Source organism: Semicossyphus pulcher, unplaced genomic scaffold, assembly GCF_022749685.1.
Source record: "Semicossyphus pulcher isolate SPU_LCO1_2020_fin unplaced genomic scaffold, fSemPul1.0.p SCAF_21, whole genome shotgun sequence".
Taxonomy (NCBI): domain Eukaryota; kingdom Metazoa; phylum Chordata; class Actinopteri; order Labriformes; family Labridae; genus Semicossyphus; species Semicossyphus pulcher.
The window spans coordinates 18300270-18325834 of record NW_027211695.1 but is presented as its reverse complement, the minus strand read 5'-3'; the positions used below and the strand labels follow the sequence as shown (position 1 = coordinate 18325834).

At 43.4% G+C, this 25565-nt stretch overlaps 2 protein-coding genes across 2 annotated transcripts; both read left to right on the top strand.

The window, feature by feature from the left end:
- Nucleotides 1-1689: 1689 nt before the first annotated feature.
- Nucleotides 1690-8247, top strand: LOC138600753 (sal-like protein 2). The gene is made up of 3 exons (XM_069672246.1): nucleotides 1690-1957; nucleotides 3635-6951; nucleotides 7063-8247. The coding sequence occupies exons 1-3, from the start codon at nucleotides 1882-1884 to the stop codon at nucleotides 7291-7293; spliced, it is 3624 nt and encodes a 1207-aa protein (XP_069528347.1). The 5' UTR covers nucleotides 1690-1881; the 3' UTR covers nucleotides 7294-8247.
- A 2763-nt stretch (nucleotides 8248-11010) lies between these two features.
- Nucleotides 11011-24493, top strand: slc7a7 (solute carrier family 7 member 7). The gene is made up of 10 exons (XM_069672247.1): nucleotides 11011-11098; nucleotides 14121-14740; nucleotides 18538-18663; nucleotides 18763-18907; nucleotides 20510-20633; nucleotides 21846-21949; nucleotides 22050-22146; nucleotides 22267-22416; nucleotides 23474-23657; nucleotides 23851-24493. Exons 2-10 carry the CDS (start codon nucleotides 14248-14250, stop codon nucleotides 23919-23921), a joined length of 1494 nt encoding a protein of 497 aa, XP_069528348.1. The 5' UTR covers nucleotides 11011-11098; nucleotides 14121-14247; the 3' UTR covers nucleotides 23922-24493.
- Nucleotides 24494-25565: the final 1072 nt, after the last annotated feature.

Sequence of the window (25565 nt, the reverse complement as noted above, 5' to 3'; positions counted from 1 at the left end):
ATTTTTAAAAATTAAACCAATACCTTTACTTTAACAGAATAATGTAGCTGAGCCGTTATTTAGACTTTTAATTCGATAGTTCACCAGTTAAGTCCTTCACTCAGCAGGCGGCAGCAGGTGACGCTTAATGAATACTGCAATCTGATTGGCTGATCTCAACTCAAAATCTCTGCCGTTCAATATTGAATCGTTTCCTTCAAATATTTTTTAAAATGTCCCAAAACATACCTTAAAAGTGTTACATTTATGGTTGAAAGACAAAAAGAAAATATTGTGTATATTATTATAAAATTCTGCATATTGAGTACTTTTAGCTTTGGTATTAATATGCTGATTATACTTAAGAACTTTATGCCGTTTTTTTAATGCCACTTACTTGAGTAAAAAGTCTGTATTCACTCTGAATATGACACTTGTGATGCAAATGAGCCTGAATGAGGGAATATGTTTTACTGAGCAGCCTAATCTGTTATCCTTCAGGTTAACATGGCAGTTATTTACCCCCAAATCAAATTACGCCCTATTTTCTTACGCAGCCTCTGTGTGGATGTATGTATAATGTGAGACACCTACTTAAATATACCCCCCTCCTCTTTCTCCTCCTCCACCTCCCACCTCTCTCTCTCTCTCTCTCTCTCTTTTATCCATTTCTCCACGTGGTACAGGAGTAAAGGCGGGGGGTGAAAGAGGGGCATTGTGCTGTGCAGCAGTGGATCCGGGGGTTCATAGTGAGAGAGGGGAGATGCTCACTCAACTGTGTCCAGCACGCCATTGTCAAAGATTCCCATCTATTCTCTGCCTTTTAAATAGAGCTCCAGTGTAAGATGCTTTTTTGAGGGGGGGCAGTAGGAGGGGGGTATTATGCGCTTGGTGATAACACACGAAATACATGCATGCATGTGGAATGGTTGTGTGGCCCCTCTTGCACAAAACAGCCAGTCACTGCACTGTGGTTGATAATTGGCCCTATGGAAAACAAAGGGTAGAAATATCGCCTGATCACTCGTCGTCCGTTACAATAACACCGCTGGGAAGACGATTTTTTTTGACACATGAAGATGGAAACCACCTGCCAGTCAATCATACGAGTATGATGTCATTGTTATCTGCCTTGCTCAGAGTTAAAAAGTAGATGCAGTTCACCTGGGGTCCTAAAAAGATGTCACGTGATTGATTAGTCACCTGTTAGACTTCTTTTACACGTTACTGCATCACTGATTTTATTCTTTTTAAGGATCATGGAAAGATTTATCTGTAACAAAAAGACAATTCTAACATCAATTCAAATGTGTTGTTTTGGGATCCAGCGGCTTTGACACCTAATTGTCATGTTTTATTGAAAGTTTATAGCTGCTGCGAGAGTGTGTAAAGAAAAAATAAAGCTGGGGAGAAAGAGAAAGAGAGAACCAGGGAGGCTGTGTGTTACACGCCATTGAAATGCAAATATCACTGAAGAACAAGGAGTGGTTCTGTGTGTGTTAGTGTGTGTGTATGGCGTGTGTTTGTATGAGTGTGTGTGCTCTCTGTATGTGCATGCAGCGGGGCAGCAGTGGGAGAGGAGGGGCGCAAATTGGACAAGTTTTTGGGGGGAGAGGAGACTTTAGAAAACAGCCACACACGCACTCACTGCAGCTTCATATGACACGGTGCGACCGACCTGCGGATTTCCAAACACCTACGCTTTATTATTGTACTTTTTGACGTTTAGAAGTCATCATTCGCGTTATTTTAAATATCCTTCGCATCCCAATGCTTGCGGACTTTCCAACTTTTGAGCTTTAGATGCTTGGATGGTTTCAGGAGCGCTTTCCAAGTGCGCAAAAACGTGCCGAGTGTCATTCAACCGACTGATGCCCCCCTCTGTCTGACTCGTCGTGAATCATGTCACGCCGGAAGCAGAAGCGACCCCAGCATCTCGTTAACGCGGATCCAGGGGGCCCACGGCTGCTATCTCACGGTGAGAAAACATCTTTACGAGTTTGCATGCGTTTTTGTGTTTGAATTTCTCCAGAGAGGGCAACCACACTGCAACCTAATGGAGCTGCATGGTGAATTGACCTTTTTATCTTAAAGTCTTCATAGGACTTTACAGAAGCAAAAGTTTTGGTTAAGATTTGCATGAGTTGTGTATTTACTGTGTGAGTTTCTGTTTAAATTTATGCATGGCCAAATTCCAACAAACGCACCTGATTTAACTGACAAAAAAGTTTAAGATCTAAGTTTGTCAACTGAAGAAACCCCTCCTGCTTTGTCATTCACTGTAATGGGCCCCACTAAATGGAGGCCTCAGGCACTTTGGTCGGGGCCAATAAACTTGTCCCTGTGAAGTGAATAGAGTAGGATTAACTAACATACATCTGTGGCCATTTTCATGTGCTGTTCGTCCTCAAGGAAACCAACAGGCTGCTCAGCGCTGACTGCTGGAGGTCTTTGATTAGTATAGCGCACTCTCTTATTTGTTAACAATAAGGTGCATGGGTGGGGGGAAGGGAAGGCAGTGTTTTTGGTAAAGATTAATCTTCCACCCTTCTATTCTCTTCGTCTTTTACTCTTAGTCCATGCCTTTCTCTCTTATGCACCCCTCTTCCCCCATTTTCCACATTCTCAATACTTCCCTCCCCCTTTTCTTTCTCCCTCTTTCTCGCCCCCCAGTCCTATTGACTGTATACCCCTACACACTTGGGGGGGGGGGGACTTCGATGGTTGAGAAAAAGGATTCAGATGGGATAGAGAGATTGCTCTCGCACTTGTCCTTTGTCGCAATTGGTTTTATCTTCAAATGCCCTTAAGTCTCCCTGCAGGTAAACTTCCACAAACAAGAGTTTACTCCAGGAGCTAGTTTTCAGTTTCCTGCAGGTTCAGGTTTGTTGATAAGTCACAGGGAAGGAATTTCACAGAGGTACAGTCTTTCATTCCATCACTATATCTCTCCAGGAGGGAATAGTTAGTTTGTCTCTCCATTGTTGTTACCCTCCCCCCTTCTTTTTCTTTTTACTCTTTCTCACTCTGTGCTCAAGATTCTGAAAGAATTTGACCCCTGAGCTGCAGAGGTCAGATTAGTTGACCAATCAGAGTGCCTGGACAGTGCCCAGAACCCTTAGCGTGGCCTGACCCTTGACCTCTCCTGTGACGTAAGGGGGGAAGGGTGAATGGGGAGATGAAAGACGTAACTGCAGTAGGGAGGGGGTGGGTTAAGAGGGGTTATGGGTTGTCTTGGTGATGCCCATTGTCCTCTAAAATGTGTTGCCATAGCAGCAAGGTGGTCTGTAAGCTTTTTTGTGTGTGCAAGATGTTTGAGGAGTTTTGCTCCGGAGAGCACAGATTGAGACAAGACATTACAAAGAGTCATAGACTGCAGAGGATCTTCCACTTGTTTATTTATTTTTTTGTTGAAGTCCATTTCTTTTCAGGCATTTCTTTTCAAGTCGTCACAGGATTTGGCTGGCACATACATTTGCAAACTATCTTTTCAAAAAATAATCAGAAGTATTGAAATTAAGATGAAGCAGAAAGTTTAAATGAATTGACATACCGAGGCTGGGCTGATAATGAAGACTGGATATTGCATAAAAAAGTCTTTGCAAAGAAACAAAAGAATAAAAAAGTTTTCTCCTTTTTTCCTGTCGATCCTCAGATGAACACCTGGGCATGAAGTCTCCATCCACGTCTCTTGGCTCAGAAGTGACCTCATCAGGATCCTCCTCCTCATCCCCCACCTCTCTTCAAGACTGCCAGCCGCCTCTGGCCCCTCGCCCATCCCCTGGTGGGCTCCACGCGCCCTCCTTACCCAGCGAGAGCTCGCCTCCTCCCCACTGGCCCAGCCACATTGCCCCCTTCACCACCTCCTTGCCGAACACCCACTCTTCTCTCTCCCCAGACTTCCCTCACCCCTCACTGTCGTCCCAGACTCACTCACCTCCTCCCTTGGGTCAAACCTCTGGTTCCCACAGCCTGCCCCACCAAGGAAACTCTCACTCCACCATGACCTCCCCTCCGATGGGCAGCTCAGCCACCACCACTACCTCCTCCTCCTCTTCCTCCTCCTCATCTTCTCAGTGTATGCCGGCTCACCGCGACAGCTCCAGTCCAGGCCACCAGCAGGCCTCTGGCTCTCCGGGGCAGCAGGGACAGATCCAGGTGCCGCCAACACTGGCAGTACTCCTAGAGGAGCTGAGAGTTTTACAGCAAAGGCAAATCCACCAGATGCAGATAACAGAGGAGATCTGTAGGCACGTACTAAGGCTTGGAGGGGCTGTCTTTGGCCAAGATAATAACACACAAGCAAGTGGTACCGACAACAACCAGAAGTCTACAGGAGTAGTATTATCGTCACCAACACACCCCTCCACTGCCACACCAGTTACCACAGCATCAACACTTTTTACTGGCCTTCCATCTTCCCTCTTCCCCCAGTCATCCATTCCCAAATCAAGTGCTTCACATGTCAATGGAAGCAGAGCTCCATCCTCCTCTACCTCTTCCTCATTATCTTCCTCATCTATTGCATCTACCATCAGCTCCTCTGTCGCCTCACTACACCCTCTCTCCTTGTCACTGGGCTTACCACCGCGCTACCTCCATGAGAAATCATCCAACACCTCCTCCTTTGGTCATAGCAACGGTATGAGTTTCCCCACTCCCCCCCTTCCTACCACCAGCCATTCCCTGGATCTCCAGTCCAGCTCCTCCCTGGGCTCTGCCTCCTCATCAGGACGCCCTCAACATGTGTGCCGTTTTTGTGGAAAGGTGTTAAGCAGCGATTCATCCCTCCAGATCCATCTAAGGTCACATACGGGTGAAAGGCCTTACCAGTGTCCAGTCTGCTTGAGCCGTTTTACAACCAGAGGGAACCTCAAAGCCCATTTCCTGCGCCACAGAGAGCAAAACCCAGAGCTGTCCCTCTCCCTGCTCCCCCCAGCGCTGTCTGAGCAAACACAAAGTGGCTCTGCTTCCGGTGCTATCCAGAGAAGGAGAAAACGGCGTGCTGATGATGACGAGCCATTTAATGGAGTGAAAGGAAGCATTCCAGGGGTGACTGAGAACATGGCTTTAGGATTCCTGTCAGGTGCATCCACTCGGCCCTCGCCTTCCTCTCTACCTCTTCCTCCCTCAGTGGACATGGCATTGCTCTCCACAGCCCATTCACTGCTACAGCTGAACAGAGCCTCGGCTTCATCTGCTGCCAGCGCATCTAGCACTGGATTGCCATCTTCCTCTTCGTCCTCCTCCTCCATGGGAAGCCAGTTCAAAGGAGCAAAGCATCAGCGCTTTGATGAAAACACACCTCCTCACTCCAGCCTCCATACGGCCTCCCCATACTCCCAACTGGCTCACCTCCCCAAGATTCTCTTCCCTGGAGGTACCTCCCCTCACCACCTTGCACTTCTCCGGCCCCCAGGCCACCCATCCACCTCCCACCTCACTTCGCCTCATCAGCTGCCCTTCCCCTTTCCACCTTTCCCCAAACCATCAACTTCTTCCCCCTCTTCATCCTCTCCCACCACCTCTACCCAGACCTCGGACACCTCTAAGTTGCAGCGCCTGGTACAGAAACTTGAAAAGCAGCCACATGGAGGTTCTTCCACCACCTCACAATCCCCTGCTGAAGCCAATGGGGACACACATGGCCATGATCTGACTACCACCTCCAGTGCCTATCGCAGGGAAATGTTGGCTGCTCTTGGCCTAAGCCCTAGTGCCAATGCTGCTGGACTGATGAGCAGCCAGGGATTATCAGGTTCTGGCACTACAACAACCACAACTACCCCTTCTCTGCCTACCGCTCAGGCTGCTAATCAGTGTGGAGTATGTCTGCGTGTCCTCAGTTGCCCAAGAGCTCTGCGTCTGCACCAGGCAACACATCTGGGAGAGCGCCCGTTCCCTTGCAAGCTGTGTGGTCGTTCCTTCTCTACAAAGGGCAGTCTTAGGGCTCACCTGGCCACTCACCGTGCAAGACCAGCCAACTCCCGTGCTTTGAACTCCTGCCCCTTGTGCCCACGCAAGTTCACCAATGCCTTGGTTCTTCAGCATCATATCCGCTTACATCTAGGAGGGCAAATACCACCCGACGAAGATATGCCTCCTGAAGATGGCCCAGAAACCCAGAATGCCACCTTTGAGGAGAATGACTCCACAGGGTCAGCACCACAACTCCTTCCACTAGCCTTAACAACAAGCTCCAAGTCCTCAATTGGTGCTCTTAACTCAGGGTCTACTTCTAAGCAATCCACAGCTGCTGATGCTACTTCTGTGAAGCTGGAGGAATCAGAGGGCTCAACATCCAGTGTAAGCCCACCTCTGACCCGTAACCCCCCCTCAGCAGGAGCTGAGGACCCCCTGCATCTGGGAGACACACCCCTAGCTAATGGTAGCCCTATAAATGGCTCTGTGTACTCTGAGGAAGAGACCCGTGCTGACCCGGGTAGCACCAGTCCTTTCAAAGCACCCTTAGCCGGTTCTCATTCAGCAGTGAATGGAGATACAGAGGACACACCTCTTTCCCTCTGTGTTTCGAAGTCTGGAGTAGAAAATGATATGCTGCATAGAGGGGTTAATAAAGATGATGTCAAACCCTCCATAAGTCCTGATTCGAACCCCAAACCCATCGCTGCAAACCCCCTACCTGCACTCACTCCACCTACCAGCCCTAAAGCTAACCCTGAAGCAGAAGAAGCCCATGGCAGTAAACCAGAGGAGTCCCAAGAAAGAGATGCTGCCCAAAGCAAGGGCAAGAGTGACACCACCACACCCAGAGAGCCCTTGCCAGTTTTGGATCCAGAACCAGAGAGGAACATTCAAATGGAGGAGGGTAACAGTGCACCAGAAAAGCCTGCAGCGGACCCGGAGTCTTCTGTACCAGCAAAAGAACAGCACACCCAGGCTCCTCGCTCCGACAAACCCTACAGCTGCTCACAGTGTGGAAAGGCATACGCCAGCCGGAGTGGACTTAAGGTAAGATAATGTTACATTGTTTTTGAGCCAAGGATGCTGTTGTAGCAGGAACATATTTCAGCGGTTATGAGAGACTTGAGGGTAAATAACCATTCTGTTGTCCATCAACAGGGTCATATGAAAACTCACCCCGGAGCGATGACCAATACCCCCTCCAAAGCTCCAACCAATGACAATGACATTGAAGAGGATCACAGTGCACATTCAGCCAATAAAAACCCGGAGCAGCCGGGAGAAGAGCAGCTATTGGCTAAATCTCCCGAGAAAGGTGACAGCACAGATCCACCGCCAGCCAGTGTTGTTTCTAGCGTGGCGGACGAGCCTATGGACACTACTGTGTAGAAGAGTTAGCATTTTAAAGGGTCCTGACAAGGGAATGTATTTTTTAATAGATTTGTTTTCTAGAGTCATTAATTCTAATTCATGTTTACCTTTTGTATTAGGCAGATAGATCTAGTTTGTATTGTAGCAACGTTACGAGAGATACGTGAATGTAGTATTTTAGAGATGTATTTTTGTATTTCAAAGACCACAGTGAGGCCTTATCTTACACTTCATAGCAATGTCAAAATGAGAATTAATTGTTTGCGCTTTTTTTTTAAGCACATACTGTACAATATTGAACAACCAGTATAAGCTGAGTTGAATAAGAGGCAGTCCAGAATTTTTACAAGATGAACTCCATACCAAAACAGGCTAAATTAGTAATGGCCGACGTTTGTAAATACGAGCTGCAGCACATTTTATGCCTTTTTATGTTAGTTTCATCTGTCCTTTTTCTTTGATGCCATGCTGCTGAAAGCATGTTTCTGATGTGCTGAGTTGCACTGTGAGTTGCACTGTGAGTTGCACTGAGTCCTGTGCTGCCGAAACATCGACTTATAGAAACATGTTAGCGATGACGATAACCCTGATGATGTTTATTATAATGATGGCGATGATTGTGTTAGATTATCAGTACTTTCGTGAACATTCTTGTACTTGTAGCTGTAATCTTCGCTACCAGCAGATGACCTTATTCTTACCGATGATTGTAAACGGGCTTTCTTGTTGTCTAACTAGGATGAGCCCTGTCCGTTGTAACTTCCCCCTCCTCTTCCCCCTGCTCTCCTCTCTCAAAGCACTTGAGAGTTTTCTGCTCCTGCAGAAATTGTCTACGCTCACTGCATTCCTGCTTTGCCCAGTTTAGTATTTGTATGCTTTGCTTTTCCCTTTGTAAACCCTTTTTTGTAGCGACGACAAACTATGTTCCCATGCCTCCCATGTGATGTAAAAAAGATAAATAAAACAATGATGATCGGAATTGGAGACGTGTGTTTTTTTCTTGTTTTTTTCTGTCTTGGTTCAGCGTAGGCCTGTGTCTCTCTGAATAATTTATCTGTTTACGTATTCTGTGTGCATGACTCTTATTTTGTGCGCCTGCATGTACGCTGTTGGTTAGTTTTGGCTTGTTTGTTCCAGCTTTCTGTGTGTCTGGATCGAGGGGTCCTTTGTCTGGGGCGCTGGGCTTGCTGTCTCCTAATTCTGCCTTTTTTTTTGCCCTCAATGTCTTTTAATATGTTTCAGTTCCCCAGTTCTGTGTGTGTGTGTGTGTGTGTGTATGTGTGAAAAGGATAATCAGAGCCTGTATGAGTGTGATTGAGGGTGCAGCTGTAGAGGCCGCCACCTCCCTCCCTCCCTCCCTCCCTGCCTTTCCCTCCCCTCTCTGTGTCATACGCTCTTTCATTTTCTCTTTCATTTCTCTCCCTCACTCTTTCTGCTCACCCCCGTCACCCCCTCACCCCTGTTCTCCCCCACCCCTCTTCCCACCCCATGTAATGAGCTGACACACAGGAAGCTCTAATCCTCACACAATGCCACCCCTCTTCCCCCCAAAGTGACTGGGAGCGGGACAGGGGGCAACAGGGACCAACCTGGCCCAGCTGTCCCCAAAATGGCCGCCTTTAATCCCTCCAGTTTTTTAGCCTACAGGGGCTCTCGAAACCATGACCACCAGTAACCAAGGCAAAGAATGCTCAGGGCAGAGAGGAGGACAAAAGGAGTGAAAAGAGCCATGTGTGAGAAGTTTGTCCACATGCGTTCGTAGGCGACAAGAGACGTGTCTCAATCAAAAACAAAAAAAAGACAGAAAAAGAAAGAAAAGTCACTTTAATAGTTTTCAATCTTAAGAAGAAACACGGAGCTGGAGGTGAATACAAAAGTCCACAGGTGTGATGGGATGGTGACAGTCGCAGACTTTAATCACATTTACCTCTAATCAATAAGCATTAATCAACTTCCTGTGAACATCAATGATCTTCAGTGGAGAGAACAAAAGTTCTCAGTGGTGTTAAAGGTCGTGTTGTGTGCGACATATAAAGATCAACACTCGCTTGGGAGACAAAGAAAGTGTTTATTGGTCATTAATACAGTTGATTTTGCTCATTACAGAACATTCAGCTGGATTGTGACTTCATCCTGAGACCGCCTGCAGACAACAAGTAATGTTTGTTCTTCGTTTTAACATCTTTAACAGGAATATATAAACATTATAAATCATTTAAAACCAAACACATCGTAATGAAGTTGTAAGCAGCTTAAAGAGTTTGTTTATGTATGTCAACAGAGTTCCTCCTGTTGTAACCCTCAGGATACACTCGTGTATAAACAGATAATAATTATATAATAGTAATAATAAAAAAATATTACTTCCTGAAAATACTACAAATACTTTAATGAGCAAACTCTAGACGTACCTTTTGAGTCTGGATTTTAATTACTTTAATTACATTTTATTTTATCTTATGTAACTTTATTTATTTTATTTTAATGTATTTATTGTAATTATCTATAGTTTTTTAATCAAGTTATATATTTTTTATCTTTATTTTCTTATATATTTCACATTTTAATCGATTTTTTAATATTGTTTAATTCTATTTTATTATTCCTGATGATCTTTTATTGTGTTATAAGCTTTTTAAAATGTATTTATTTTCTTATTTTGCTATTTAGACTTTTAACACTTTTATTTAACCTCCTGTGTTTCCTCATTACAAACAGGCTACATGATCGTGTTTCCTCGGTTTGTCAGCTTCCTCTTTTATTTATTACATTCTTTTTGCGGGGTGGGGGTGATTGTATTGTTTTTATTGATTTTCTGTTACATTACTGCTTACTACTTATTGATTTAAATTAAAAACATAATTAAAGCTGCGTACAACTGTTACAAACAGTTTAGCAAGCGTGTACTAAATCTGACTTTTTACACTCTTTAAGTCAAACCTTGGGTGATTTCCCACCTTTATATAGTTTTGAAACTCTAATATTGTGATTTTAGAAACACACAAAAAATATAAACAAGAGATTGTAAATCTGTCAGTATTCTGAAGTCAGTATCTTTGAACTCCACAAGGGGGAGCTATCGTCCAATATTTAGCCACCCATCATATGAGCGAGAGAAAACAAACTCATTCTTTTACACTGACATGATTGTTACAACGTTACTGTCGTCTATCCAGCACAGAAATAACGAACATTAAGTAATCCCCCTTGTTTATATTTGTTTTGTTTTATTTAGAGGCAGATTTCACTCTTTCAAGACTTTATATTTCATGTATGAATGCAGACTGCTTTCTTTCATTCATCTACATTGACACGCTATAATCACCGTGTGGGCTTTGAGTGTGTATTTTAATATATTTATTGCATTTTATCTGTATAAGATGATATGTGTAAAAAATACAATATAAAAAAATCCTTCAAATCAGTGCCTTGCTGTTAATTGCATTATTACATTAATCAAAGGACTTCCGGTAATAGAACGCTTCCTCTACCTTTGATGATAACATTTAGCATTTCATTCATTACACAGCGAAACTCACTCAAGGGGCACAATCAGCCCCCTCCCACTTCGGACTCGTTTCCTTGGTTGTAAAGCGCCAGAAACCAGAAGTGCTTAAAAGCCACAACTTCATGCGATGCTGAACACACGCGAAGAGCAGAGCCGCACCAAAAGGAAACAGAGACAGAGCAGCAAAACGCCCGAGGACGCTTCTCATTGGCTCTGACACCGTGACAGAAGAATTGGAGCGCGCGCGTGGAAAGAGGAACACGAAATAAGACGTTACTTTTGGTCACAAACGGAGCCGAAAAACATCACGAGAAGGTGAGTCTTCCTAAAACAGCTGTTCCTTCAACGAGGCTGTGTTTTATATTTGAAGCAGGTGACAACTGTTACAAGTCACAGTGAAGTTTGCAACACAAACTGTGTATGATTAAGCTGTAACGTCCACCCACGTGTGCGTTTATTGTAGTTTAGCACTTGTAATCAAATCAAACAAGCCCTTTAAGCGAGCTAGATTTAGCCTGATCATATTTTAGATGATCAAATTAAAGTGTTTATAGGGGTCAAAGGACAGGTAGTAGCCAAGCACCACCTGGTCTCTCGATGTAATCTTACGTAAGATATAACTCAAATTCACATGAAATAATCTTCATGATAAGAAAAAAAGAGGAATAAAGAGGATCCAGGATGTAACCTTGAGGAAACCAACACACGAAGGACTACTTATCAGCAGTTTTTGGACCTTGCTCTCTCTTTCTGTAAGAGCCTCGCCTCCCAGTGTCTGCAGCAGGCGTTTGATCACATACAGGAACACTCAATCTACCGTCCCTTCTTCTTCCTTCTGCAGTGTGTGAACCCACGTGCTGCTGCTGCTGCTGCCGCCTGAAGGTATCTGAGATTTTCAGTCCCTCTTACCTCCTCTGCACATCCTTCCTTCTTTCATATTCGCGTCTAATCCTTCCTCTGCCTGAGTCTCTTCTGTATCTCCAACACTGAATGACGTATTTTGTGTCTCCTGTTCACTATCTTTGGATCAATTTGTACGTCTATACACCTCATTGTGTTTTCTATCTGGATTTTTGTTTGCTTTTCTAACCTCTATTTTCCAACAGTCTAAGTCACTGTTATTGGTCGGCTCATCAAGATATCCTTTAAACAGCGTGATTTGAAGGTGAAAAGTCGCCTGGTTTAAACTTTGGGTTCAGACAACTTAAAGACAGTCTTTGAAACAGGTTAAAAATAAGAGATGAAGACACACTCCAGCTCTGATTTTCTTTAAAACCTTCGTGTAACATCCCTGAAGTCTTGGCCTTAACGTAGCTCTCCCCTTCTCATTCAAAACCTCATTAACATTTAATCAAATGTAAGGCCTGTTTTCAAAGTGATTTACACAGTTGCAGAATGGCCATACATGATTGGAGACAGTCACGCAGGAAGGTGAAGGTTAAAAGTTCAGCAGAAGGAAGGAAAAGTTACGGAAAGTCTTTGAAATCACCTTGAAAGTTCGGCTAAATCTAATATTACAATTTAAAGCAAATATATTCTTATTTCATCGACGTCTGTCGTCATTAATGAAAACACGTTTCAATGCAGCAGGCTCACACTTTTTCCTGAAAATCTTAATCCCATATCAGTGAAATCTTGGCCTTAACATAGCCTACCCCTGCTCATTCAAAACCCCATTAACATTTAATCAAATTTAAGCCCTTTTTCAAAGTGCAACGTTGCAGAGTGGCGTTAACTGATTGAATCCAGTCGGGGGGGAAGGTGAAGGTTAAAATTTGAGGTCAGCCAGAAGGAAGGAAAAGTTTCAGACAGTCTTTGAAATCACCTTGAAACTACGGCTTAATCTAATGTTACACTTTTAAAGCTGATGTATTCTTATTTCTTAGACGTCTTTCATCTTTAAATTGTCTTAAAAATGTTTTTGAAATGAAAACACATTTCAACTCAGCAGGCAAACAATATGTCCCTAATAATCTTTATCCCATATCACTGAAATCTCTTGGAAATCTTGGATGTAGCGTTTCCCTTCTCATTCAAAACCCCATTAACATTTATTAAAATTAAAAGAAGTGATTTATCCAATAGCAGAGACATATTTACTGATTGAAGCCCGTCAGGCAGGTTAAAACTTGTCAGCTAGAAATAAGGAAAAGTTGCAGAAAGTGTTTTTGATGCAGAAACATTTTTGATGTTAAAGCAAATATATTTTGTATGCTAGCACAACTTAAATCAACCCAAAAATGAAAACAAATTTCCTGTCAGCTGGCACACATCATGTTTCTTTAAAAGTACCATGCCACTGAAATCTTTGCCACGACTGTGTCCTTCAAAACTCCATAAGCATTTAGTCAATTTAAGGCTGTCTGCATTTGGGCCTAATTCGATTGAAGCCATATCACTGAAATCTTGGCCTTGAGTTAGCATGCCCTCTCTCATTCAAAACCCCATTAACAGTTTTTAAAATTTAAGGCAGTTTTGAAGTTATTTGTGCATTAACAGAGTGATATTTACTTATTGAAGCTTGTCTTGCAGGAAGGTCAATGTTGAAACATGGGTTGAACTAGAAGGTAGAAAAACTCGCAGATAGTCTTTCACGTAATTCTTAAACATATTTTACCCTTAAGTAACCCTTAAATTTCATTTCAGTGTGGCAAACTAACAATTGTTCTTTAAAAATCTTAGTGTAGCGTCACTGAAATCTTGGTCTTGTCGTGTGCCCTCTCTCATTCAAAACTCCATTAACATTTCATCCAATTTAAGGCTGTTTTTAATCTAGCAGAGGACGTGTCTGTCTCATCATCACTATTCACTCATGCTGAGGATGATGAACTTTGGCAAACATGTGACCGACCACTGTGCTGACTCTCACTCTCAAACTTTGCGCGCGTGTGTGTGTGTGTGTGTGTGTGTGTGTGTGTGTGTGTGTGTGTGTGTGTGCGTGTGTGTGTGAGTGTGTGTGGGCAGATTTCTGGGCTGCTCTGAGTCAAAATGTGTGTTTCTGTCTCTGTCAGTAATTCTACCTCGGCTCCACGTGTGGTTACTAATGAAGAGCCAGTGTTTTCAGGCATGTTTGCTCCTCTCTGTGTCAATACACTCAACCTTAAAAGGCCATTTGCTGTGCAGACTAATGGCTCTCATATCCACAAACCTGCTCTCATAGCCGACAGCGTGCACACTCGTGTGGTATTATGTGATTTCTTTTTGTGTGTCCACATTAGCGCTCGTGGCATGTGAAAATGTTCTTGTTTGACTGGATTTGGAGCGGATTGAAACGACGCAGGTATTTTCTGTTGCCATTGTACCAGCATCCCTAATATGACCTGTGTTTCCTCCACAGATGGCAGGAGAGCATCACAGAGAAGTTTAAGTCTTCAGTCGCACAAAACTCTTAATTTGTGACTCTTCTGAGGGAATTTTTAAACTGTCCTACTAGATAACTTAATAAACCGCCAAAAACACGAACAATGGCCTCCTACAGCCCCGCCCCGACACAAGAAGCGACCAATGGCGGCCCCAAGTCGGCGAAGTCTGAAGACGCCGGGGAGTCCATGAAGCTGAAGAAGGAGATCTCCCTCCTGAACGGGGTCTGCCTCATCGTGGGGAACATGATCGGCTCGGGGATCTTCGTCTCCCCCAAGGGCGTCCTCATCCACAGCGCCTCCTACGGCCTCTCCCTGGTGGTGTGGACCATCGGGGGGATCTTCTCCGTGTTCGGGGCGCTGTGCTACGCCGAGCTGGGGACCACCATCACCAAGTCGGGGGCGTCCTACGCCTACATCCTGGAGGCCTTCGGGGGCTTCATGGCCTTCATTCGGCTGTGGACGTCGCTGCTGATCATTGAGCCGACCAGCCAGGCCGTCATCGCCATCACCTTCTCCAACTACATGGTGCAGCCCATCTTCCCCACCTGTATAGCCCCGTATGTGGCCAATAGGCTGCTGGCGGCTGCTTGTATATGTAAGTACACATCTGGAGTGTGAGTCTGTGTGCATGTGTGCGAGTCAGTGAGGCAATTGCGATGTCTATAGCAGCCACAGTTTGTCCCGCAACACGTGAGCGGTACAGACAAGAGAAGTGAAAATTGGTGACGCTACTGCTTCGGTCAGCAGGTCTGAGGCTGAAAAACTCACCGAAATCGCACGAAAGAGGAAGTGGAGGGGTTTAAAATTTAAAGAAGACTAATGGAAAAAAACACAGGTTAAGAAATCTCAGCATGCTGTCCTGCACATGAGCACTGAGTCACAACGTTTTATCTGTGGGAAAAGCAGGAAGCGATTCATAAATTCAGGGGTGACCTTAGAGTAAGGATGCGCCCCAGATAGCCAAGGTTACCCGAACACAATGAGAGGAGAGGCTCCAAAAGAGCAAAGCTGACAAACTGATTTAATCAAACAAACAATAATTCACAAAAGTGCTCACCGTGGCAACAGAAATACCAACACTCAGGCAACCAGGCAATAAAACAAGTAACCAACGACTGAAAAAGAGCTTTTTAATGTGATATCCTGCAGACAAGCCCTGAAATTCAAGATACATATTGCGCCTATTTTGCAATAAATATCACTCCCTCATCCGCCCACCCGCCTAAAAGGAATGCGTGCATGAAGACACACTGGAATACACGCTCACGCACACTCGAGGCATGCACCGATAAGCAGCGCTCGGAGCAGGAGGGCTGATAGCTGTGAGGTAAAGTCCTGCAGGGAGACTCTGACCTGAGAGGCTAACAGGCTACTGACAGCTCAGCACAGGAGGCAGGCTCATAACTAAACTAATAAGCTTCCTAACAGTAAAACACTTTCTCTCTGCGGGAGGCAGAGGCTGGGAAACAGGGCCTCTGCTGCTCTGAAAGGATGATATGAGACCTCATTTTGTCGTCAGTTTTAGTTGAGAATAAAATAACTATTTACTGATTCTGTTATTGTTAGGTTTAGTTTATTTTAACACTTTTTATTCCCTGAATTTCCTTAAATATGTGTTAGCTTGAAAAGTCCATTTTGTACGGAAGAACATTTTGGACTGAAAAATTTAAAAAAAAAAAGTTAAAAATGCTAGAAAAAAAAGGAAAAAACGTTAAGTTATTAAAGTAAAAATGAAGTTAATAAGTTTTAACTAATTAAGTCAAACTATAGGCTTACTCTTTACTCTTATTTTACTTTTTGTGCCACATTTATGACTTATTATCTCAAGATTTGGCTTAATAACGCAACATTTATTCTAGCTGTATCATACTTTAGATTATCGGCGCCGATATTCGGTATTTTGACGCATATCGGCATCTGCCTTTTATTTATTTATTTATTTACTTATTTTATCCGCCGGCCGATAAGAGATCAATTTGAAACTGGGTTATTTTGGCTCTGATGCATATGCTTAAAGGCATTGGAGTTTGTATAATTCAAAATTTTGACGCCAATATTTTTTACTGCAAATGAATATCGGCTTCAAATATCGGTAATCGGCCTCCTTGACTACTAATAATCAGTATCGGCCCTGAAAAAACCATATCGGTCTATCTCTACTTTAGATCTCATGATCACGACGTAGTTAAGTCAGACATTTGACTGACTGTATTATTTAAGAATTTTGGCAAAATAACTTTTTAATGGTAAAAAAAAATGTCGGCTTAGTACCAAACAAAGTAAAGTACTTTTAACTTTTCTTGCAATTGTTTTATTAACTAAACCTTTGACACATCCCTTGACATCCCTGTGTTACATGGATACTGTGAGGGAGCCTCTGGGAACAGCCAATATTAAAGGGGGGGTATTATGCTAATTTCAAGCTTCATATTTCACTCTGCTCCTCCTGTGCTGAGCTTAGCATAATCAACAGTTAAAAAAACTCCTAATTTTTCTCACACTGGTGCTCTGTGCAGGCCCTCGCACAGCCTCTGCCTGAAACGACTCTGTCAGCTCTGTCCCTTTAAGAAAGCCCGCCCCTACAAGATTCAAGAAGTTTATTGTCATATACGATACACTTTATTGTCCCCTTAAGGAAATGTGTCTTGGACTCCAATGCTGCACACACTTTGCTCCCAATACAGTAGGATCAGTAAATTAAAGACAATAGAAACCAACACAATCCACATGTAGACAAGAGTACATACCAACAAGACCACAAACATGTATTGCACGTAACCCATGTTGCACAGATCCATATAAAGGAAAGCATGAAGTAAGAGGAAAAAAAAAGTTTAATAAATAAAAATAAAAATAGAAATATAGGAATAAAAATATATTTTTATTTCTATTTTTTATTTTTAAAATAAAATATAAAAATTGAATTGCACTTTGTGATGTCACAAAGTGCAGCATGTAGAAAAAACAGTGTAAAACCTGGCGTTCAAAGCAGCCTGCAGCCTGAGCTGAGAGGCCTGGGGATTACTCCAACATACTTTCACCTACAGATTTGAAACTTCACCCACGTTTAGTCTGGAAATCCAACATTGTAACATTATATATATATATATGTGTTAAAATGTGTCAGCGTAATACTGCCTCTTTAAGGGCTTTCAATGTAGCCATGGGATATCTGGATAACGGACTAGACTGCCTCTTCTGTGCGAGAGAGATGATGTAACCCCACACTCCAAACACACTATCTTGTGTCATCTGGAAAAAATAAAATCAGGGGGAGAAGAAATCTGTTGATGCGTTTGTTTACCAGTGAAATCACCTGTAAATAACAGCTTCAGCAGGAACGTCCTGGATATCAAACTTCCCTCTTACACGTGAGCTCACAGCCAGGGAGCCCCTCAATGAGTTATTGAGGATCTCCATTACACTCCACCTGTGGACCACATTCGACCTCCACTGCCAGTCAGCCCGATCTCACACCTCCCACCCGTCTAACCTTTCACTGTCAACACACCACTCCTTTACTTCTGTTTGGCGGAGCCTCCCCCTCCTTCACTCCGTCCGGGGCGTTGTGTTTTTGTTGTGTTTGCCCGGACCTCCTGTCGGGAGCGGGCTTATTATGATCCCTTACCTGTCACTGAGGTGGAAGACGATAGTGTTGTGATTCGTCCCCTCACTGTGTCACACCGGTGGTCCATGTGGAGGAGAGGGCTTTGATGTAATCCTGTTTGGACTCATCCTTGAGTGTCTGGGTGATGTTGAGGATAACGGTGAACTGGTGAAGCTTTTCAAAATAAAATGTTTTTGCTTTTACCTCGAGAGGTTTTTGACAGGAATTACAGACTACGAACGACAGGAAGTGTGATTTATTTTGAAAATCACTCCTTAATGGCTCGTTCACTTCTACTATCCACACTTTTATGAGCTACAGGATCATGTGCTGATAAGGGGAGATAAGTCGCAGAGTGAAGCACGAAAACATGTTTCCCAAGAACATCAGTGCTGCTCAAAGCGAAGGCGGTGAGAGAGATAAAGAAGCAGTTGAAACCACTTTTTCCTTCTTCCAGAATCTGGGTCATACGGCAGAAATGTTCAAACCAAAATCTGGAAATAAACACGGCCTTTGGATCCTTTGTAGCTCTGGCTTCTGAGACTGTACCTGTGTGTGTGTGAGGTTGTATGTGCTGCACTCAGCTGTTTCCTCATCTGAAAAACAACAGGCCGCTCCGCTTGAGTCAGCAGCAGCGTTTCCTTAAGGCCGTCATACTCTGACACAGAAACACGCTGGCACACACTCAAGAGTTAACAGAGCAAATGTCACCCGCTCACACCGTTTGTTCTGCGTGTGTGTGTATGAGTATAATTGTGTATTTATGTGTGGCTGCTTTCTCACAGGTTTGCTGACCTTCGTGAACTGTGCCTACGTGAAGTGGGGCACCAGGGTCCAGGACTTCTTCACCTACGCCAAAGTCATCGCCCTCATCGCTGTCATCATCACAGGCCTGGTGAAGATCGGACAAGGTGCTAACCCCTCTCCTTCCTTCCTCCTACCTCTGTCGTGAGATAAGGAAGCTGATGCTCCAGGTAATTTCATCTCACAATTGTGTTGGTGTTTTCCAGGTCACACGCAGAACTTTGAAGGCCTCTTTGAGGGCTCCTCTCAGGATCCAGGAGACCTCGCTCTGGCTCTGTACTCGGCTCTGTTCTCCTACTCTGGATGGGACACCCTCAACTTCGTCACAGAGGAGATCAAGAACCCAGAGAGGTGAGGGGGTCGAGTCGATTTGAGAGTGTTGAGAGTGCTGCTAGTTTCCTCTTGTCTTGTCCAAATGCATCACATCAGATGAAAGTACGTTGTAAAACGTAGTAGCTGTAATACAGCTGCAACAAGAAACATTTGACCATTCTTTTTTGCCATTATTTTACCATCTTACGTCTTCTAGCTCATCATGAAGTAACTTCCTGTGTAGGTGTTGGTTGAGACTACAGCCGTTTTTGTACAAGGCTGTAAACATGAACAACATACATCTGATAAAAACATTATAAACTTAAAGTTATAATCTCGAAGAGCTCAGTTTGGTTCTCTTTGGCGGCACCTATGGCAATACACGGTAACTGCGGGTGTTGCAGACAGTGCTGCATGTGTGACGTCCACGGTTGGCTCCGGTTGTAACTCTTGATTTTCCTGGCTGACGGTCGCTTTCCTTTTCAGACTGTTTGCTTCATCTGAGCGTCGAGTTTGTTTCACTTATTTTTGAAGTTGTATCTGTAGTCGTCCATCTTTTCTTTGTTTGTTCAGCCATAGTAGATTACTGTTTACTCGCAACACTTGCAGAGACCGGAAAAGCAGCCGCTTAGCTCCGCCTACCCTCTCTGGCAGACCAACCACTGCTGGCTGATGGAAAACGCGTCACTAACTGGGCGCTGCTTGGGATTCTGTAATAATACTATATACTGCAAATGCAAAGGCTTTCATCAGTGAGCCATAGGCTCCATCACCATTGTGTCATGAAGTAGTAAATGGTACATTCTGACGAAGTGACACGGGAAAGAAAATAAATCAGTCTGTTGTGATCCTCAGGAAACCACACATCAGGAAGCACGTTAGACCGCAGCACATGTGCGTGTGTGGATGTTTTTACTGTTGTTCACACATGGTTGAAGTAGATCCTTCCGGTGAAAGCAGCAGAAAAAGTCCTGTATGCAAAGCCTTACTTATGTAACATTAAAGTAGTAAAGTGTGCAGTACTATGTTCTGTGTTGGAGTTTTACTCGTACACATGACGTTTTTAACTGCATGTGTGCATCATATTTGTTTGTTCCTGTCGAGTGAGAACAGAGTGTCTCTGAGAAGTCAACAGTATTCATGAGCTCTGTTTTCCACGATGCATTTTTCAAGCTAATCCAACCAGGTATTAGTTCCAAATGAAGAAACACCTAATCCTTCCCTTTATCAGAAAATAATACCACATTTGGAGATACATGGTTCCACTGAAGCGACAGGGTGTGAAGAGTCGGAAAGGTAACTAGAGCTGAAGCTGAGTAAAAAGTACACTTTCTTTCCGGATTAGAAGAAATATTCCTTTTTGCACTTAAGTATCGAGTAAATGTACTTAGTTACATTCCAGCACTGAAGACCACACATGTGACTGGCTCACACGCTCTCCCAGAGTTCCCAGGCAGATTAAGTGACAAACATCCACCCCCCACACCCCCAACACGCACACACACACCTTATCAAAATCCCCATCCTCCCCTCACACACGAGGTTGATCTGCTGTTGACCAGAGACTCCTGAGGAAGTCATTACATGCTCTGTATCTCATCTCTGCTGCTTCCCCCTGCTGTTTGTTTGTGTGAACTGCAGGAACCTGCCGCTCGCCATCGCCATTTCCATGCCCATAGTGACGGTGATCTACATTCTGACCAACGTGGCCTACTACACCATCCTGCCCATGAATAGCATCTTAGTCAGTGATGCTGTAGCTGTGGTAAGTGCATATAAGCTGCAATATACCATAGTCTGGGTAAATACTCGATTCTGATTGGCTGTATGATGTAAATTGATTACTCAGCCATTTTCCTCAAGGTGGGAAGCTCCAATGCTGTTAGAAAGTTGTAAAGTGTTACAGGTCGTAAATCTTATCACTTCACCGCTTCCAGATTAATGAGCAACTGAAAAGAGAATTGATAGTGAAAATCCGGAGGGACATCTGGCCTTATTTCAAAGTAAAACAAGATAGTCAGTAAGCCGTTAGCTACCAAGAGACAACAGCTAACATTAGCATTCAACCAGTTCCCAGCTAACACTAGATTTGCTAGCAAGTAACCTTCATTCCTAGCTAACATTCTGGGAATTTAGGCCTTTCTTATCGTATTATTTAGCACTACCAAACAGTATTACCTTTCAGTCACGTTCTAGCTAACAGTAACATTAGCTAGAATTTGGCTAAATGCTAACGTGAGCTGTTGTCTGACCGTAGCCACCAGGTTTAAACTGGAAATTCGGCCAGATTTCCGTCAAGATTTTCACTGTTTCACTGAAATGATAATGATTAATCAGATCCCCGAAATTAGAACACAGCGGTACAACAATATTAAGCTTTCTGCCCTGAGCGTAATGACAGAGAAAGATGGCTGCTGTGTGATTACGGTCAAATGAACACCTTCTAAGTACATCCGGTGGAATAGTTTGTTCATCTTTCTAATTGAAAGCGGTCGCTACATAGCAGCCTGTATCTAAAATGAGTAACCATAGCAAAAGATACGCGGTCAAAGCTTCCGTTAACAATGTATGCTAACATGAAGTGACAACTTGCTACAACGGGCTGCTGGAAGTAGCAAGTGTTATTGTGGCTTTGGGGACAATGACATCGCTGGTTAGCTAGCTAGTTTTGTGGTTAAACGTGCTGTCAAATTATATATACTTTATGTGAACTGTACGCACTGTTGTTACATTTTAATCATGCTAGCATACCGTTAGCTTTTTTGGCTGATAGCTGGCTAGCAGGCAACTGACCATGGTATAAGTAGGATAATGCTCTTGGAGGTGTTCATTATCAGGACTCCACGGTAGCAGCAGGTCGGACGGTTAATACATTCCTGATAATAGACACCTTGAAGGGCATTATCACTCGCATAAATCACTTTACTTTGACTTTATAGTCAACCGAGCTTTACGTGATTCTACCTTTTTTTTCTAGACGTTTGCAGACCAGGTGTTTGGTGTGATGAACTGGACTATTCCCTTCGCTGTAGCTCTTTCCTGCTTCGGAGGACTCAACGCCTCAATCCTGGCTTCCTCCAGGTGAAGGGTTACATTTGAATATGATTTTTTATTTTTTTTGCCATCACATCCTTTGTTTATCATTCATCACCACTCTGTTGCATATCTTTTGTCTTTGAAGGCTGTTTTTCGTCGGCTCCAGAGAGGGTCACTTGCCCGACTACCTGTGCATGATCCATGTCTACCGCTTCACTCCCGTCCCCGCCCTGCTATTCAACGTCAGTCAACCATCCCGTTGTCTTATTGTCTTTAAATTTGTTTTTTCAACCCACTTTTGCATCTTTTAAAAAAACCTCTGTTGTAGTTGTACTTAAAGTGTTTCTTGTACGTCTCTGCAGGGCTTAATGGCTTTAATATACCTGTGCGTAGAAGACGTTTTCAGGCTCATCAACTACTACAGCTTCAGCTACTGGTTCTTTGTTGGTTTGTCCATTTTGGGGCAACTGTACCTGCGGTGGAAGCAGCCTGACAGAAAGAGACCACTCAAGGTAACACACTTCTACTGCACTACATTGCTAGCTAGGTAGCATTTCACTCCTGTAACAGTGTTCGACTTGTGATGGCCTCTTTTAAAGATATAATCTCAAAGATTTCAGTTCTGTTCTCGTTGAAACTACCAAATGGCGATAAATTATACTTATGGGAGCACACTTCCCAGATAATCAGACGTCCACAGTTGGCTCCCTTTCTAACGGTTGTAACTTTTGATTTTTCTGGCTGACGGTCGCTTTCCTTTTCAGACTGTTTGCTTCATCTGAGCGTCGAGTTTGTTTCTTCTTCTTTGGATTTTCACTTATTGTTGAAGTTGTATCTGTAGTCATCCATCTTTTCTTTGTTTGTTCAGCCATAGTAGATAACTGTTTACTCGCAACACTTGCAGAGAGCGGAAAAACAGCCGCTTAGCTCCGCCTACCCTCTCTGGCAGACCAACCACTGCTGGCTGATGGAAAACACGTCACTAACTGGGCGCTGCTTTTTTTCTGCGAATGTCGCCACAGACACCCAGTCTGTAATACTGCAAATGCAAAGGCTTTCATCAGTGGGCCATAGGCTCAGTCACCATTGTGTTACCTCATTGGGCGATAGATGAAGAAGACTATAAATCTTTGAGATTATATCTTTAAAAAAAGGATGGAAAAAAAAGTTCAGCAGAAACAAAGATATATTGTCTTTTTTTCATTCCAATTATCTTTGTTAAATTACCCACAATGCAGCTTGGCTCCGGCTAGTTTAATCAGAGATTTAGGTACGCTAGTAGCAGCTAATGTAGCTTGTTAGCCTGAAACAAAGATTAGTAGCAGCTTACAGAGGTACAGGAAACTTTATTCTAACTTTAACGTCGTCAGATTTTTGTTGTCTTCAAACATCAGTTAAACCACACTGACTCAAGTGACATCACTAGAGGCAATTTATGAGACGTGTGCAGCTCCGTTTAGAGCTACCAAAGATTTTGAACAACTTTTTTTGACAGACTGTTAAATAAAAAAAAAACATGAGGTAATTCTGACCCTGGTCTCATCTTGTTTTCCTCTTTCCCTCCCTCAGCTCAGCCTCTTCTACCCCATCGTTTTCTGTTTACTCACCGTCTTCCTGGTGGTGGTGCCGCTCTACAGTGACACCATCAACTCCCTTATCGGCATCGGCATCGCCCTGTCAGGTGTGCCCGTTTACTTCCTGTGCTGCTACACTCCAGCCACTAAGAGGCCAATGTGGGTACGGCGTGCCATTGGTAAGAGACACAGGATTCTCTCTTTGTTTTCATACATTAAAAAAATTATCTTTATTCATTCAAGGGTCTCAAACTACTTGAGCCTGAAGTATAGCCTAATATAAGGCTGTAGAGTACTTGTAGTTTAAATTGCGCTTGTGTTTTCAGCTGGATTCAGGCTGATAATAAATGCTCCTGTCTCCTCCTCCTTTAGCTAAATCTGGCTTGCTGATTCAGAAGGTGTGCTACTCTGTTCTGACTGAAATGGACAACAAAGCAGAGTAGATGTTTCACACCCGGCCGGAGACCGACAACGCACAAATGTAGAATCTGAACTCATCCTGGCCAGTTGTTGCCGCCGTGACGTCTCAGTGGACGAATCATTCAGGCTTGTGCTGGACAGCTCTCTGCTTTGTCAATCATCATGTTCATGAATGTGTTCATGATGACAACCACGTGCTTGCTGGCAAAGCTGACTGAGACTACAGAGAGAACGTTTTAACAACACCTGTTTTTATTACAGAACTGTATGTATTAGTAGAGAATTATTTAATTGATATGAAAAGAAATCACAACCATGTTATCTGATGTTATCGGTAGGCATAAAAAGCACTGCCGACCATAGAAACAGTCTGGGTTTTATTATTAATATTTGCACAAAGAAAATTTCGCAGTAAAACAGATTAGAGTATAATGTGGTGGTGAAAGCAGGAGATGTTTTATACTAGTCTAGTGAAGGGCTATTTTTAAACAGATTAACACATTTTTTCCGCAGCGTCTGACTCAAACACACGATGTTAAACGTAAAATAGTTTGAGACAATTAAGCTAAAAACATGTATTTATAATAAAACTACTTGTTGACAACATGAATCGACTTGTTTCTTCTTCTTTTTTTTAAAGAGGCGGTGTTATGCTGTTTCACACTTTCTACCGCAGGCTTTGGAGAGCTGGCCAATCAGAAGAAAGCGGGCTTGTAGAGGCGGGGTTTCTTAAAGGGACAGAGCTGACTGAGTGGTTTTAGGCAGAGGCTGTGTGAGGGCCTGCACAGAGCACCAGTGTGAGAGTTGTCTTTGAAACTGTAAATGATGCTAAGCTACTCCACAGGTATCACAGAGTGAAATACGAAGCTTGAAATTGCTTATTTCAACACACGTTCATGTGTCGTGATTAGGGCCGTTACAGAAACGCACTTTCCCTTTAATTCCACTATTTATTTTGACGCGCGATTAACACACGTGCGTTCTATTATTATGACCCTCCGCCCGCCCCGTAGTTTGTGAAATCAGGAAGCGATGCAGCGGTAATGTTGTGGAAAGCATGCAGAAACAAACCTCCGTGAGCAGAAATGGATAAAAAAAAAGGGTGTTTTAAATGGCAAGTTCAGCCTCAAAGCCCTGCTAGATGGTTCTCTGGTCGAGACTAAAGTTATTTGTGTTTACTGTCAATGTGAACGGAGTTACCACCGGAGTACGTCGAGTCTTAAATACCACTTGCTGGCCAAGCACACAGCTGATGCAGAGAGCCCCAGGTTGTGAAAGAAGTCCGTAAGTGATTAAACTTTGACTAAAATAATGTTATTTTTTATCTCCTACTACAGACTCAATGACTTATTACTTAGGAAAGCTACATTCAGGTCAATATGCCGTCTGCTTTCAGCATATTTTTTGAGCATGCAGTACCTTTGAGGTTATTCTGAATATTCTGGACAGTATTTGTAATTGTTTTGGAATGTTGCAGTAATAATAAACATGCATTTGCATAAAGGAAGCACATTTGTTCATTCCCATTTAGAAACTTGAAAAATATCTCTTTAAGGTACATTTACTACAGGTAAAAAAATGTGCCATTCATTTGCGATTAATCGCGAGTTAACTTTGGACAACCATGCGATTAATCGCGATTAAATATTTTAATTGATTGACAGCTT